This window comes from Natator depressus, chromosome 19, assembly GCF_965152275.1.
Source record: "Natator depressus isolate rNatDep1 chromosome 19, rNatDep2.hap1, whole genome shotgun sequence".
Classification (NCBI taxonomy): domain Eukaryota; kingdom Metazoa; phylum Chordata; order Testudines; family Cheloniidae; genus Natator; species Natator depressus.
The window spans coordinates 8,143,451-8,161,040 of NC_134252.1; the positions used below are offsets into that span (position 1 = coordinate 8,143,451).

Genomic DNA, 17,590 nt, shown 5'->3' on the forward strand with positions numbered 1-17,590 from the left:
GCATTTTTTTTTTTTTTTTAAAAAGAACCTAACGTTTCACCCTTTTTGGAGAACACGGGCAGCTGAAAGCGACATGGCGTTCCAGCATATGAAGGCGCTACGGCTTCCACCCAGCAGAAATGTGCATACTTCCTCCGGAGGCCTGGATCCTAAGTAGAGGAGGTCCCATAGACACATTAGGGCCTTCTCTCAACCTCACCTTTCATTGTTCTAATACTGGGGCAGCCACCAATGATGGGGGTAGAGTAACATTTTTACCACCACATCATCTAGGCCTGCTCTGTGCAGGGTTTAACGATGCTTCCTGAACGGGATTTGCTTGGGTCTACACTGCACCAGGCCAGCTGAACCCATTGTCAGCAATGGGCACATTCCCTACTATAGACAAGGCCAGAGAGACTTAGGTCTCCGCTCACTTTGATGTTAAAATGTGACAACTGCAGGTGTCTGGGCAGAAATAACAGATCATAGCAAGAGTTAAAGAGATAACATTTCCTGCCCTTCTGGGAGGATCAGGTGAAAAACAGGAGTAGAATATATTTAACTCCTCTCTCACCTGCTGCAGCAGCCCTGCCTTCAGCTCACTTCTCTTCCCCTCTCATTTCCAGCTGTTTACTGACTGTTCTCCCCATACTTCAATTCCCCAAATCCCCCCAAACCCACAGCAGAGTCTAAATGCCTCCTGTTCCCCATTCACTTTACTTCCCCATTTGCCACCTTTACAAAACAGAGGAGTTTTACTTCAGAGGGAAAGGAGTGGCCTCTTGATCGAACAAAGGACAACTCCTAAGTCCCAATCCCAGCCCTGAGACCAGCTCTTTCTCCCACCATGGGCAAATCACTTTGCCTCCCTCTGCCTCAGTTTCCCCATCTGTACAATAGGGATAATAGTTACATACCTCTGCTAAGTATTATTTTTACAGTCTGAAGCAGATGAGAAACAGACTTACCACTAACCCTGCAGAGCTCTTTGAGAATGTCTTCAAACCCTGCACACACAGAAAGAAGCTTCTATCAGCCATAAATACGTTCACTAGCAATGTGCATCTGATTCACCAACAGCCTCTTCAGATCATAAAACCTACTGTATATGGTATTTATTTTGTTGTGTTTTCCTATTGGTAAACTTCACTGGCTATAAAGTTTTTGCGATTGACTCATTTATTTCTACATGTTGGACATATCTTACTTTATTCAGATGTTGTCAGCTTCCTTAACATTCAGCATACACAGTGATGTATCTTGCATGGGATACAAATTTACCTATCAGGATTAAATGACAGATGCCAGATGACATGGCAGAGTTTAAAGCCTGGGGAAAAGAGTCTCCTGATTCCTGCTGAGTTTAAATGCTCGGAATACCTTTGAGTTTCACCCCTTCTGTCCCCTGCTGCTCGAGAGGTTTTATAGCACGGTCACGATTTGAAAAATGACTGTGTGGAATGACATTGGGAGGATTGTCAATATTTACTCTCTCTCTAACTTCTAGAAGAATTCACAGCACTGCTAATTAAAGCAGGGGGTTGAAAGTAAAAATGTCCTTTTTGCATTTGACATCACTGGTACTAAAGATTCTGCAATCAGAAACTCAGTTTTGTTGAGGCTGCACAATGGAAAACAGTACCCAGTTTGCTCTTCCCTCACTTTTGAGGATCTGCAGAGCTAGCAGGAGTTTAAACTTGCATATGTCAGTCATTAAATGAGATATGACAGAGACACATGCAAGGAGTAGCCATAGGATCTGATCCATTGACTTCAGTGGGCTTTGGATCAGGACGATAGTAAGTAAAAACGGGCTATTTGTACTTGGTACATTTTCTGATCCTAATCCCACATTTAAATACTTCTTATTCTTGAAATTTACAACATACATATATAAAGGAATACATAGCCTCCTGTACCAGAGAAGAGAAAAGAGTAGAAAACTCTCGAAGTCCACTAGAGAGCTCATAATGTAGACCTGATTACATTTGGAAGCATTTACATATTAAAATAATGAGTACTATAGAAAACACTTAAAACAGGTGGAAAGTTTAATTTTAAAGCCGTGTTGAAAGCCTGATCTCTCTCACACACACACATACAAAAAAGTGTAACATATTGCCTATTAGTATGAAATCATCCTACCTTCCTTACTGAGATCAAGTTCAGTAATGTCTTCTCCTCGGTCATCAGAAACAACCGCTTTGTATATTCCTTTATCCTCTCTGGTAAGCTGGCAAAATATTTCAAAATGGAAATTTCCCAGATCACTAAAGTATGGGACAGTTTTGGGCGGGTGAGATCAGAGCTCTGTTTGTAATGTACTGGTGAATTTCCCCCGGTCATCTGGGTGAATTTGGTGAGTTAACAACAGTATTGACTAGAATGAAAGCAGCCCCTTGCAAGCTTCCCATATACAGCCGTATTGATACACATCAGTCTCCACCTGCAGGATTGATGTATATTGATGGTCCTGGGTCTCATCTAAGCAGAGATTGCCACTCACGCTTATGTATATACTGGTTTTTGATATGGAAATGGTTTATTTGAAATTAAGTTGAAAAACTGAGACCAAGCAGGATAACTCTGCACAGACAAAACTCTAGTTCATTAACTCTACCACAGAGCCCCCTTCATTCACCTGTTGATGCTCTGTGGGTCAAGGATTCATTGATTTTTAAGGGCAAAAGGGACCATTACATCAGCTAGAGTGAGCTCCTGCAGATCACAGGCCATATAATTTCATCCCGTTACTCCTGTATTGAGCCCAATAACTTGGGTTTGACCAAAGCCTCTCACAGAAAGGCATCCAGTCTTGATCTGAAGACTTCAAGAGAAGGAGAATCCACCACTTCTCTTGGGAGTTTGTTCCAATGGTTAATCACTCTCACTGTTAAAAATATGAGCGTTATTTCTAATTTGAATTTCTCTGGCTTTATCTTCCAGCCTTTGCTGTTTTTTTTTTCATGCTTTATTCTGTATTTGAAGAGTGCCTAGCACACTGTGGGTACTGCCAGAAACAAACAGTAAATGATAATAATAATAATATCTTAGTAATATCTACCCACATTTATTGCATGTTGAAGTGATATCACAAATGCCCCCAAATTGCATTATGTTTTTCACCTTTTTAATCCGAAGAGTTCCAGTCCCAGTCTGCGGATCATACAGACCGTCCAAATGTGCTTTTTTATCCAAGAACCATTTAAAGTTGGTGTCTTTTTTCATGTTTGTTGCCTGTTCAAAGTAAAGGTTTAGCAATCAGAATACTGATCTTTCTGAATGCAAGGATGTCTTTCTAATTATGAGACTTCAGCTGTCCCAGGGGATTCCCTCAGTATTAGGTGAAGCTTTCCCCCTTGTTCTCCAGAGCTGTTAGGATTTACTTCCAGGATCTTGCCTTTTATCAGTAGGCAAATATCAATTAGTTAGAGCTGGTGTTATTTATGCAGTCTCCTTAAAATGCACATCTATATTAACAATAGATGGATGCTACTGTACACAGTAACAATTGTATAGTAATACTTACCTTGCACGTCAGCAGAACTTCACAATCCTCAGTAACCTTCCACTGCAAATTCTCTATAAAATGAGGACCTACAAGTAAAAAAACAAAACAAAAAACCAGTCTTGCTAGTCCTTCCTGCAGGTCTGCTTTTAATATTAGACCATGCAATGGCTCCATCTAGTGGTAAATCGCAGCACTGTCCTCCTTGTATTAACTCTTCCGTGTTCCAATTTTATGGAATTTGTATTTTATATGTAGTAGGCACCATAATGTTAGATGTATAATTTTAAAAAGTTCCCGAGGAAAATAGTTCTTATGGTGACTAACAGGACTTTTCTTAAAATGCTGGTAGATTATGCTCTCCAATTACTCCTTTCATTTAGGTTGAGTGTCAGGTCAATATTGAAAGATTATGGATATTCTGCAGGTGGAGGGCAATGGAATAGATAATGTGTAAATATTCCAATCTGCTCTCCTGCTATGAACTACCTGTGAACCCAATTAAAAGGCAAATTCATCTGTCCATTTTTAATCTGGTTCTGGTGCCCACAATTCAAAAGGATGTTGACTAATTAGAGAGGGTTCAGAGAAGAGCCATGATAATGACTAAAGGGTTAGAAAACCTGCCTTACAGTGATGGACTGAAGGAGCTCAATCTATTTGTCTTAACAAAGAGAAGGCTCGGGGTGACTTGATTACAGTCTATAAGTACCTACATGGGAAACAAATATTTAATAATGGGCTCTTCAATCTACCAGAGAAAGGTATAACTCGGTCCAATATCTGGAAGTTGAAGCTAGACAAATTCAGACTGGAAATAAGGTATAAATTTTTAATGGTGAGAACAATTAACTATTGGAACAATTTATCAAGGGTTGTGGTGGATTCCCCAACACTCACACTTTTAAAATCAAGATTGGATGTTTTTCTAAAAGTTCTGCTCTAGTAATCATTTTGGGGGAGTTCTATATAGTTTGTGTTATGCAGCAGGCCAGACTAGATGATCACAAAAGTCTCTCTGGACTTGGAATCTATGAATCAGCTACTCTTTTCCATGAAAACAGCTTTTTTATACTCATTATTCATACATCAGCCACAAGATAGGGGAGGGAGACAGGGGAATGTACTGCTCCCATTGACAGTGAAGATTTCCACATTCTCTGCTTTCCACCAGGAGATAAAGATGGATCTGAGTCCCATCTAAACTGGACCTTTTCTGAATCTCAGGCATGTTCAGAGTCAGGGTGTTGGTTCAGGGGCCCTCTTCCAGAGACAGCTGGTCACATGCCTCGAACTATTAAAACAAATCAAACTTTGATTTGATTTGATTTTTAATGGCCAGAAAACAGTAACCTAAAATAAAATGCTCTATCTTAGTCCAGCAAGCAGTTTAAATAAGAGTATACTGAAGAGAGCAATTTACTTTTCACTTATTGTTTGGGCTCTCAGTAGAATATCCTTGTTTCAGCTTTCACCAACTTTTCACCAGTCCTGGCAAAGTCAGTGACCTTGAGGCTATCTTACCTTGCTTTCTCCTCCAGTCTCTCCGCTTAGCATCAGCCTCCGCCTCAACTTTATCAAAACCTGAAAAAACAAACAGTGACAGATCAGGGTCAACGAAAGGGCATTGAAACAACCATTACAACCCCTTTCCATGTAACATGGTATAGATTCCTAACCAGGAAGGATGTTACTCTAAAACACATACAGTGTATGATATTTCTAAGAGCCATCTCTCCAGCCTCAGTTAAACTCTGTTCTTCAGTATAGAATCCTTGGCAAGGTCAGCTCTATTAGCCTTTCATGCTGCTAGCAGCTCAGAATGTAATATTTATTTTCAAGAAGATACAGTGAATTTGCTTTTAAGGGCTGATCTTTAGGCAGTGGAAGCTCCCATCGGTTTAAATAGGAGTTTTTTGGGGTATGTAAAGAATACAGGATGGAGTCCTGGAACTTGAAACTTTTCAAGGGAGAAATATTAGAAATACAGATTCAGGCATCAAGAGACTCAATCCAATAAGATTAAAAACAATCGCCAAACTGTTTAAAAATGAGAACTGTCAAATAAAGGCTACAGTATTATTTAGGGAAGAATTTAGACTGGAAAACTGCAACTTTCTGTTCATAAAGAGCCAAAAATGTTTCTGTACACTTGCATATATGGGCCTATCTGTTCACCTTACAGAGCTCCGTTCTCTTTTCCATATGGACTTTCTCTATTCACTGCAGTTTCTTTATTGCACTTATTCAAATGTAGTTGTTAACGTCCTTGAATTTTCAGGCCAATGTTATGATAAGATAAAATGACTAAAAATCACAGTACACACCATCAACCCCTGTGTGTCAATAGATAGTTTGTTGTGAGGGAATTACGTGTATACAGCAAATAAAGAAGAAAATATATGAACACAGATCCATGGCTGTGATGTTCTAGCAGGGCCAAAGATTATTATCCAGGACTCCAGATATAAAACTAAAGTCTTGGATCTGTGCTAAGGAGCCATTCAGATAGCTTCTACTGGAAGACTGATTCCTGGCTTTTGAATAAATGCATTATAATAAATACTTGATACCTTCAATCACTACCCACAATATAACTGTGGGAAACCATTTGTGGCCATTAGCTGGCACTCTCTCTAAGGGTCTGATCCAAAATGTACTGAAGTCAGTAGAAAAACTCCCACTGAGTTCAGTGGGCTTTGGATTAAGCCCTGAATTTCTACTTACTGTCATCAATGAGAGCCAGAGTGAACTGGTTTTTAGCTTTTCCATCTTGCAGCTGGGCTGTGTACGTCCCCTTATCGTCATCACAGAAGTCCTGGATTATTAGTTCTATGAGGCCGTTTGCTTTGTCAAAGTTTATCTTATGTGTCTACGTAAAACAAAGTATTGGTGGTAAATTGGTCAGTTTTTCATAGGGAAGTTATTCCGGCATCAAATCCCAGCCCCATGCCGTCTTCAACATAGAGCCTGGCTTCGCTCTATACCTGTAGAACCACCCTGGTATATTTGCCCTGGATACCTGTGGTATGACTGCACTGCCTATAAAAGGTGTATTCTTAACGCAGGTTAGCTAACTTGGGTAAAAATAGCAGTGAAGACATGGCAGCTTGGTTCTTAACTCGGGTTAGCAGCTCAAGGGAAACCCTGCAAGGGAGCCTGGGATAAAACTTGAGTTGCTAACCCAAGTTAGAAGTCGAGTCTCCATGTCTTCATTAAGAAAAGGAGGACTTGTGGCACCTTAGAGACTAACCAATTTATTTGAGCATAAGCTTTCGTGAGCTACAGCTCACTTCATCGGATGCATAAAGTGGAAAATGCAGTGAGGATGTTTTATACACACAGACCATGAAAAAATGGATGTTTATCACTTCAAAAGGTTTTCTCTCCCCCCACCCCACTCTCCTGCTGGTAATAGCTTATTAGCTTATTTAAAGTGATCACTCTCCTTACAATTTGTATGATAATCAAGGTGTGCCATTTCCAGCACAAATCCAGGGTTTAACAAGAATGTCTGAGGAACAGTGCGGGGGGGGGAAACAAGGGGAAATAGGTTACCTTGCATAATGACTTGGCCACTCCCAGTCTCTATTCAAGCCTAAGTTAATTGTATCCAATTTGCAAATGAATTCCAATTCAGCAGTCTCTCGCTGGAGTCTGGTTTTGAAGTTTTTCTGTTGTAATATCGCAACTTTCATGTCTGTAATCGCGTGACCAGAGAGATTGAAGTGTTCTCCGACTGGTTTATGAATGTTATAATTCTTGACATCTGATTTGTGTCCATTTATTCTTTTACGTAGAGACTGTCCAGTTTGACCAATGTACATGGCAGAGGGACATGATGGCATATATCACATTGGTAGATGTGCAGGTGAACGAGCCTCTGATAGTGTGGCTGATGTTATTAGGCCCTGTGATGGTGTCCCCTGAATAGATATGTGGGCACAGTTGGCAACAGGCTTTGTTGCAAGGATAGGTTCCTGGGTTAGTGGTTCTGTTGTGTGGTATGTAGTTGCTGGTGAGTATTTGCTTCAGGTTGGGGGGCTGTCTGTAGGCAAGGACTGGCCTGTCTCCCAAGATTTGTGAGAATGATGGGTTGTCCTTCAGTATAGGTTGTAGATCCTTGATAATGTGCTGGAGAGGTTTTAGTTGGGCGCTGAAGGTGACGGCTAGTGGCGTTCTGTTATTTTCTTTGTCTATTTTCATGTCTTCATTGCTATTTTAACCCAAGTTAAGAATGTACCTTTTTTTTTCTTTTTTGCAGTGTAGACACACCCAGGGCTACAATGGGGCCAACAAACCCTCTCCCTCCTCATGCCCATCCCTTACTCTGGTGTAATCATGGTCCAGAATTTGACTCCCAAATGAATTTTGTTTTCTATTAAAAGTCCATATGTATTTGTGTACTGGGTTTTCACATCAGCACAAGGGAACCTGCTTGTGGCAGGGTGCTTCTGTGGAGAACACAGCCTAAGAGGTTTCCACTGTAACACATAGTACAATAGATTCTCCCTTGCTGCGTATTAAAGCTCCCAACTCGCCAGGATTCTGTGCGATCACATGGATTTTTATGTAATGAAAAAGAGCTCTTGAAAGCAGCAGCCATGTGTTGCAAGTAGTCACACCTCTGGGTGGTAGTGAGGGTAACACCTCCACCCCATGGCACTGTGCACTCACTAATATACCATGAACATTTATATATACACATGCTTAAATCCATCAGATGTTTAAAAATGTTAGCTGTCATCATTAGTCGTGGCCAACCTGTTTGCCGCAAGCAAATATTACCAATACAAAGAGCTTGACATGCACTGTTTAATCATGCATTACCACATAAACCACACAGTCGAGAAAAGATAGTGATTGCATAGGGAAAGCCTCAAAGAATGTTGCTAGACACTTTCTGTGTCTGGAGAACACATGGCAACAAAGTCTAGGAGAGGCTTCAGGTTTTGCCTATCACAAAACACCCATGACTTTGTTATTTTGACATTGTTAGACTGCATTTGAACCACAGGTGAATAGTTCCATTATCCTTTTCTTAATTCTGAACCGTCGAGTCCCCCAGAGTAAATACTTTTTAAAACATATATAGCATTAGGTTTTGGGATGGGAGGGCCAAAAAGGGGTTAATATGTTCTTTTAAATGTACAACAATGCAAGAGTACTTTGCGACACATGATGCAATGTTATTTTCAATGTCTGCAATTTGGAAACGGGTTGCATGCATCTGCTCTCAAAAGCCAGAAGATTTATACACAGCCAACTCAAAGACAGGTGTGAAAATCAGCCAGGCTTGCTGGGTAGTACAGAAGGGGCAGCATTAAGCCTCCCCCTCATCTAACTGGCAAAGACAGTATTTCTTAGCACATGCTCACACCAGGGCTAAATTAGTCATGGGAGACTGGATTCTTTGGTGCACCAAGCTCGCTTATCATGTAAAATGAACTTAAAATGGTTGGAGATTGCCCCTAGAGAACCCCCTTGTTCGGGGAGAAAGTCTGCTAGTGCAAAGATGGCAGAGGTAGCTCTGCTGCCTGACTGTGTCATATTCTTCATTGCAGCTCCCAACCCCCTTCTCAGCATAAGGGGATGTAGGGTGTGTGTCAGGAATGGGGATGGGAAGGGGTCAGGGTGGAGTGAGGTTCTCTCATGTTCAGTTCTCTGCTAGCACAAGATGCCCAAGGGACATTACATCATAGACTTTAACTAATGTTGGGACATGACAGCTGAGAATCCGGGAGCAGTGACTGGCTCTCTCTCAGACCACTGGGGCACGGTGGGGAATGAAGCCCGGAGTCTTCGAAAAGACGAAGCATAAAAATATGTGATGGGAAACAATAGGCTTCTGAATCAATGATCTCCTCTGAGCTGTGGTTTCATAGAGACAGTCTAGCCCATTGTGAAGACGGGTCAGAGGAAGTCACGCACACGTTGGGAGTTTAGAAGGAACACACGTACCGGAGTGCTTGAAAGCTCCTTCCCATTGAAGATTAAATGCAGCTCTGCCTCTGGCGACAGCTTTTCCACCTCCAGCCACAGACGCACTTCTCCTTTCTCAAGGACATCGATGTTCCACCCGGAGATCAGCTCAATCACTGGAAGGAGAGGGAATGTGGCTGGTCATGGTTGAGGATTTAGGATAAAATCCTGATCCAATGGTATCAGTTGGAGTTTAGATACTGATCTCAATTTCACCCTTACTGTGCATTATATTTGAATCTAAATCCTTCCCATGCTATCAGATGACACTTTGGGCACAAACAAGGCTCCTCCATCCCTGTCTATTGTGCTCTTTGTTGGAATGACTACCATATTGTCTTTCCATAACTTAGGCCAACGACCTAGCCTCATAAAAAAGCTACCATTCAACCCCCAGCCTGGAGGGCCAGTGGATGGCTCTTTGTCTAGTCCCTCCCCATTGACCTGTCCAGCTTGGGTGGCCCTACCAAGAGATCAAACTCCTGCTGGCTTAACTCCCAGGCATGCAATTCCCACTGGCACACAAAAGTCTTCCCACAGTCCCCAGGAAAGTCTGTGTATGATGTTCCCAAATGCCTGTTGCCACTAGTTCAACTTACATGGGTTTCTGATTTCATGACTAATTTTCCGCAAATTGTCCAGTTCTGAAAATGCAGAGAACAGCACAGGACTTAGATCAGTAAAGCCAAACTGAAACCACAACTCATTATCAATTTATCTTGTTAACAGACCCTTCATCATCCAGTCAAGTAGTCCTTAACAGGTACAAAACAAGTCATAGTTGAAGGGATTAAGAAGCTGGGAAAATAATATCCAATGCTGGCATCAGTTAGAGAAACAGCTTTAAAAAAAGCCTAAATTACTGTGATGTTGTGGTAATATGCAAAACTCTGAGGCCTAGTCTACACTAGAAAATTAGGTCAGTTTATCTATGTTGGCCAGATGTGTGAAAAATCCACACCCCTGATCAGTGTTGTTAAGCCAATCTAAATCCCCATGTAGACAGCACTAGGTTGACAGAGGAATTCTTCTATCAACCTAGCTACTGCCTGTCAAGGAGGTGGATTAGCTACGCTGATGGGAAGGATTCTCCTGTTGGCGTAGGTAGTGGCTGTGCCACTGTAGCATTTTAAGTGTAGACAAGCCCTGAGGCTATGAGAACATTTCTTTTCTGATGCCATATGTCATGATCTTCAAGTTCTCATACCGTAGGAGTAATCAGTCACATCTGGCCATTTAAAGGATAGGAAGTCTCCTTTCTATTCCCATTATGTGGCACCACTTCTTCTCCTAAAGGTCTGGGAAGAGCTTTTGCCCAGCCATTCAGAATTAACAAATTACAGCCCATGGGAAGATATTTGTAATGAGGGATTTTTACCTTCCTGGGTTAAAGTATGGCTGGCGGAGATCTCATCATCTACATCAGTTACCTCCACTGAATATGTCCCCAGATCCTTTTCTGATGCATTTTTCAGTATGAGTTTAGATCTTGAAGAAGAAAAAGAAACACAGTAGGGGTCTGTCTAAAATGGGGCTATTTGAGAGGAGAATGCAACATAGTTTGTAAATCTAGAGGCGCAAACATGTAGTAATTTGAATGCAACTGTGGGAGTAGCACAGCCAAAATGTCTTAAAGCCTTAGCAGAAGAACAACTCTGATTCTTCCTTTCTGTGATGCTCAAGGCCTAACTGAGCTCCACACATCATGGGCTCTGCATTTGGAAGTCAGGACAGTAGTCCAGATATGCTTGGGAAATAAAAGCAATGGGTCAAATTCATCCCTGGTGTATCATCAGCAGTGTTGTCTGGAGTTCCTAATAAGATTGGAAGTTTGGGTTCATTGTCAGATGTGTCGTAAAAGTGCAAATGTTTATCTGAGGTTTGAAGGGCGAGAGGAAGGATCTTACATTTTCCATACTGGTTCTTCAGCCATCTCTAATGGAGAGGTTGAACATTTGGGTTGGCAGGTTGAAAGCTTTGCTTTCCATGATTTCTCTGGAAAATATTTTGTCCTGTTGTTTTCCCCAGCTTAGTGTGTAAACAGTCCTCTGCCCCACTTTCCAACACTCATTTTCCCAATGTGCATTGCCCACTTACTTGTTGCCTTTATCTTCAGTTCCGACTCGGTTAGGATCTGGAGGTCCCTCATAATCCTTTGACCAGATAAATTCAGAAGAGTCACACATATCAGGAGTTTCAAAGGCCATGTAAATAAAGCCCTCTTTGTCCACTCCCAGTTCAATCTCATTTGTGCCTGCATAAGAGAAACAAAATTTTGGAAACATTAGGAAAAACTTTCTAACTATAAAGATAGTTAAGCACTGGAATAGGCTTCCAAAGGAGGTTGTGAAATAAGAACATAACGGCCATACTGAGTCAGACCAACAGTCCATCTGGCCCAGTATCCTGTCTTCTGATGGTGGCCAGTGCCAGATGCTTCAGAGGGAATGAACAGAACAGGGCAATTTTGAATGATCCATCCCATGTTATCCAGTTCCAGCTTCTGGCAGTTGGAGGATTAGGGATACCCAGAGCATGGGGTCCCTGACCATCTTGGCTAATAGCCATTGATGGATCTCTCCTCCAGGAACTTATCTAGTTCTTTTTTGAACCCAGGTAAACTTCTGGCTTTCACAACATCCCATGGCAATGAATTCCACACATTGTGTGATGAAGTACTTTCTTTTTTTGTTTTAAACCTGCTGCCTATTAATTTCTTTGGGCGACTCCCTACTTCTTGTGTTATGTGAGGGGGTAAGTAACACTTTCCTATTCACTTTCTCCACACCATTCATGATTTTATAGATGTCTATCATATCCTCCCCTTACTTGTCTCTTTTCATAGATGAACAGTCCCAGTATTTTTAATCTCTTCCTATGGAAGCTATATTCCACACCCCTAATAATTGTTGTTGACCTTCTCTGCACCTTTTCCAATTCTAATATATCTTTTTTGAGATTATGGTGACCAGAATCACATGCAGTATTCAAGGTGTGGGCATACCATGGAGTTATATAGTGGCATTATGATATTTTCTGGTTTATTATCTATCCCTTTCCTTATTGGTTCCTAATATTGTTAGCCTTTTTGACTGCCCCTGCACGTTGAGTGGATGTTTTCAGAGAACTATCCACGATGATGCCAAGATCTCTTTCTTGCGTGGTAACAGCTAATTTAGACCCCATCATTTTGTATGTATAGTTGGGATTATTTTTTCCCAGTGTGCATTATTTCATACTTATCAACATACATTGAATTTCATCTGCCATTTTCTCACCCAGTTTTGTGAGATCCCTTTGTAACAATTTGCTGTCAGATTTGGACTTAACTATCATGAGTAATTTTGTATCATCTGCAAATTTTGCCACCTCACAATTCACCCCTTTTTCCAGATTATTGAACAGCACAGGTCCCTGCACTGATCCTTGAGGGACCCCGCTATTTACCTATCTCCATTGTTACCATTTATTCCTACCCTTTGTTTCCTATCTTTGAACCACTTGCTAATCCATGAGAGGACCTTACCTCTTATCCCAGGACTGCCTACTTTGCTTAAGAGCCTTTGGTGAGGGACTTTGTCAAAGGCTTTTTGAAAGTCCAAGTACACTATATCCACTGGATCACCCTTGTCTGCATACTTGCTGATACCCTCAAAGAGTTCTAATTGATTGGTGAGGCATGATTTCCCTTTATAAATGCTGTGTTGACTCTTCCCCAGCATATCATGTTTATCTGTGTGTCTGATAATTCTGTTCTTTACTATAGTTTAAACGAATTTGCCTGGTACTGAAGTTAGGCTTACCAGCGTATAATTGCCAGGATTGCCTCTGGAACCTTTTTCAAAAATCAGCATTACATTAGCTACTCTCCTGTCATCTGATAGAGAGGCTGATTTAAGTGATAGGTTACATACCACTGTTAATAGTTCTGCAATTTCATATTTTAGTTCTTGGGTGAATACTATCTGGTCCTGGTGACTTATTACTGTTTAATTTATCAATTTGTTCAAAAACCTGCTCTCTTGACAATTCAGTCAGGGACAGTTCCTCGCATTTGTCCTGTGAAAAGAATGGCTCAGCTGTGGGAGTCTCCCCCACATCTTCTGCAGTGAAGGCCAATGCAAAGAATTTATTTAGCTTCTCTGCAACAGCCTTGTCTTCCTTGAGTGCTCCTTTAATGCCTCAATCATCCAGCGCCCTCACTGACTGTTTTGCAGGCTTCTTGTGATCTACTTAAAAAATATTGTGCTGTTAGTTTTTGTGTCTTTAGTTAGTTTCTCTTCAGATTCTTTCTTGGCCTGCCTTATTTTACTTTTACACTTGACTTGCCAGTGTTCATGCTCCTTTCTATTTTCCTCACTTGGATTTGACCTTCAATTTCTAAAGGATGCCTTTTTCTCCTCTAACTGCCTCTTTTACTCTGCTGTTTAGCCCTGGGGGTGGTTTTTTTTTCTTTTTTGGTTCTCCTACTATTTTTTTTATTTGAGGTATATATTTAGTTTGAGCCTTTATGGTGTTTTTATATATGCATGCAGTTTGCAGGCATTTCACCCTTGTTGACAGTTCCTTTTAATTTCCATGTGACTACCTTCCTCATTTTTGTGTGGTTCCCTTTATTGAAGTTAAATACTATGTGGTGGGTTTCTTTGGTACATTTTCCCTACAGAGATGTTAAATTTTATTACATTATGGTCACTATTACTGAATGGTTCATCTATATTCACCTCTTGGACCAGATCCTGTGCTCCACTTAGGACTAAATCAAGAATTGCCTCTCCCCTTGTAGGTTCCAGGACAAGCTACTCCAAGAAGCAGTGATTTATGGGTCCAGAAATTTTATCTTTGCAGCCCTTCCTGAGGTGACATATACCCAGTCAATATGAGGATCGTTGAAATCACTCATGGTTATTGCATTTTCTGCTTCTCTAATTTCCCTGAGCACTTTATAATCACCGTAACCATTCTGGTCAGATGGTTGGTAATATATTCCTACTGCTCTAGTCTTATTGTTCTAGCATGGAATTTCTATCCACAGAGATTTTATGGCACAGTTTGATTCATTTAGTCCCAATCACTAGAGGTTTTTAAGAATGGGTTAGATAAAGACCAGACAGGGAAGGTCTAGGTTTATTTGGTCCTGCCTTAGCGCAGGGGGCTGGACTAGATGACCTCTCAGGGTCCCTTCCAAGCCTACATTTCTAAGATCCTTTATCCAAACAAAGCAGGACACAGTGTCCACACAGATGACTTCACCTTTCTCTCTCTCTCTGGCACACAGTGCAAACAAAGATGGGATCTGAATTCAAAGAAAGACGGTATTCTGTATTTTCAGAGAAGTCCAGAGCTATATAATTTAGATCATTTCTGGCCACTGGATTTGCTCATCTATATCCTTTAATCTTGTCACTCCATTTGCTGTTGTTAAAAATAAATAAAAATGGAACTAAATATTTAATAAGCAGGTTCTTATCAGAGTATTAATAAGATTTTTAGAGAAATCTGTCTTGGTGTACCCCGTTAAAAATCACAGCACGGCATCTCTGAGATATGTAGCAAACTCCCTTCCTATGGATGCTTGGGCTGTTGTGATAGACAGTTTTTTCCCCTAAAGCAAAGGGTCAAATTCATCCTTTGTGTAACTGCACTGGAATAAAATAAAATGTGTTTATGCCAGGGCTAAATTAATCTCATTTAGCAGGACAGAACAGATTACATCCATGCAGACTGAAACACAAAATGGGACCATTTTTATTGCACATGGTCCAACTGTGAAGCATGTTAATATGCACTACATGCAAGCCAGCTGGTCCCTTATACTTAATCCTCCCTCAGTGTGGGGGGCTGGAGTAGAGGATCTTTTGAGGTCCCAACCCTAACCCCCAGCCCTACACTCCTGTGATTCTGTTTGCACTGCAGGTGCAGTGGGTACTCTCACACACATTGCAAACATTTATCATAGCACAAGATGAACTGTAAACTCAGCTAATCAGTAGTGAAAGAGGATGGTCCATTGGGTAGGATGCTCGCCTTAGACTGGGGAGCACTGTGTTCAAATCCCTGCTCTTCCACGGACTTGTGTGTGAAGTGTAGCAAATCACTGAGTGTCTCTGTACTACAGGGAACAGTGTGCTGCGAGGAAGGATAAATGTGTTGGAGATTACGAGGTGCTCGAACCCTATGGTAACAGGGACAGGAGACGTATAGTAGATAGAATACTCTGTTTTCCTTTCACACTTCAGCCTGTGCAATTAACCCTAGTGTCTTTTTATTGAGAGGCACTCAACAAAGACAGAATTTGTTCACCCTTAGGCTCATACCTGGTTTGGTTTCAACCACCACAGGATCAGAGGGGATGGAAGGTAGACTAATCCCTGCCTTGTTCAATGCCCGTACTCGAAAAATGTAGCATTTCCCCGTCTCCAGGTCAGAAACCTGTGGAAACCCAATGTAATGAATTACACCATGCTAAATAATAAGGAATGCTTGCCTGCTTGGCTTGTATACAAACCCTCATGTGGGTGTTGGCTGTCGGCTGCTTATTTAGTTGCTTCCATTCCTCTGAACCCTCTTCACAGACATCAATGTAATATCCAGTGGCTGGACCTGCTCCTGTGTACAACGGTGCTTCCCAGTGCAGCATCAGGTTTGTGTCCCGCACCTCGGTGAACCTCACATCATAGGGGGGGCCTGTTTGGAAGAAGGGTAGACTGTCACACAGGGACATCACAACAGACGATGCAGTAACGTGCCTCTGGTGTGAGCCTCAGATCGCAGAGGGCAATGAATGAATGGTGGGTTCAGAAGAGGTCCTTTCTCCAGCAGGCTTTGTATGAAAATGGCCACGTTGTTCTATTTAATGTCATTTGTACTTATGTAACATACAGAGAGGTTTACATAGTGCGTCAGGGTTCCCCATTCTCTGGCAACAGGATTCCAGAGCATGGGGCTCCCAACTGGCTACGTGGCGTAGTGTACAATGATCCTTCTTCTTCTTTATTATTTGTATTTCTGTAGCACCTAGGATCCTAGTCATGGACCAGGGTCACATGGTGCTAGGCGCTATACAAACAGAACAAAAAGATGATCTCTGTCCCATAGAGATTCTCCTCGTGCTCTGAGGATGGGATCTCAGAGCCTGAGGTGCCTGCTTTATTTTGTAGCAGATGACTTATTTTTTTTCCTGTGTTCCTTTAGTACAGTCCCAGGAAAAAGGGTGTCCTAAGCTAGGGGCCATGGGGAGCTGCACCTCTGTGCATGCCTGAGGTAAGAGGTGCTTCTCCGGGACCAGCACGGTTTGTATCTCCTTGCCTGGTGACATGTATGCTAACATTTTAGTGAAAGGGATTCAGATTCCCAACTCACCTGCGTGACTGGGAGATGGGTCCAAGCTGCAAAACTCTGGCACAGATTCCAACCCCAGCCTTCCCAAAATGTGGAAGGAGCTCTGAGCAGGGCTTCTGGTTCTGTCTGCTATACAGATCACAATACGGCTTCTGATGCAAACTTCCCCAAAGTTTAGTGTGTTTGAATCCAGGGTTCTTACCGGAGCTCATCAATATGACCAAATCCATAGTTTTCCAAAAATCTCATAACATCACAGAAGAGTAAGTCAGTTTATCTTATGAAAGGGGGATAGTTAACGTCCCTAGAATTGTTTTCTGGCTGTTGCTGACATGTTGTCCTTACCTGTCTGTGGCATCGTCCATTCCTCACACTTGAACAAGTCACTGGGTTCAGATACTTTCCCGACTCCCGCCATGTTCGTCGCACAAGCACGGAACTCATAGAAATGTCCTTCACTGAGGTTGGTAACCTTTGAGATCAGAAGCAAAGAGATTATTAGCATAGCTTTGTATAGTACAGTGTATTTGTAATTAGTATCTTTAAGGGCATGTTTTTAGGATGGCATGGAAAGGGTTTATAAAAACCCCTCCTAACCTAGTAACAAAGAGCGTTTGTAGATAATTCAGTGCATCTGTTAAAAACATCCTGTGTACACATTGTATTAGGAAAGAAAAGAGCAACCTGCCAATTAAGATGCCCTTAAAACATACTGTTGCCCCTTTGGCCTGAGTGGTTAGCCAAAATGTGGGGTCTTGCAGAGTTGTTTCTGTTAGG

General features: G+C 41.7%; 1 protein-coding gene across 1 annotated transcript in view; it reads right to left on the reverse strand.

The window, feature by feature from the left end:
- Window positions 1-17,590, reverse strand: part of MYOM3 (myomesin 3) — a 55,472-nt gene that overhangs the window by 8,370 nt on the left and 29,512 nt on the right. Inside the window, exons 18-30 of the mRNA XM_074934465.1 lie at window positions 17,159-17,285; window positions 15,981-16,159; window positions 15,790-15,904; window positions 11,570-11,726; window positions 10,851-10,960; window positions 10,072-10,116; window positions 9,452-9,588; window positions 6,218-6,362; window positions 5,015-5,074; window positions 3,512-3,579; window positions 3,109-3,219; window positions 2,128-2,215; window positions 951-989 (exon numbers count right to left, since the gene is read on the reverse strand). Of these exons, the coding sequence (XP_074790566.1) occupies window positions 951-989; window positions 2,128-2,215; window positions 3,109-3,219; window positions 3,512-3,579; window positions 5,015-5,074; window positions 6,218-6,362; window positions 9,452-9,588; window positions 10,072-10,116; window positions 10,851-10,960; window positions 11,570-11,726; window positions 15,790-15,904; window positions 15,981-16,159; window positions 17,159-17,285 (1,381 nt within the window). The remainder of the gene's footprint in view (window positions 1-950; window positions 990-2,127; window positions 2,216-3,108; window positions 3,220-3,511; window positions 3,580-5,014; window positions 5,075-6,217; window positions 6,363-9,451; window positions 9,589-10,071; window positions 10,117-10,850; window positions 10,961-11,569; window positions 11,727-15,789; window positions 15,905-15,980; window positions 16,160-17,158; window positions 17,286-17,590) is intronic.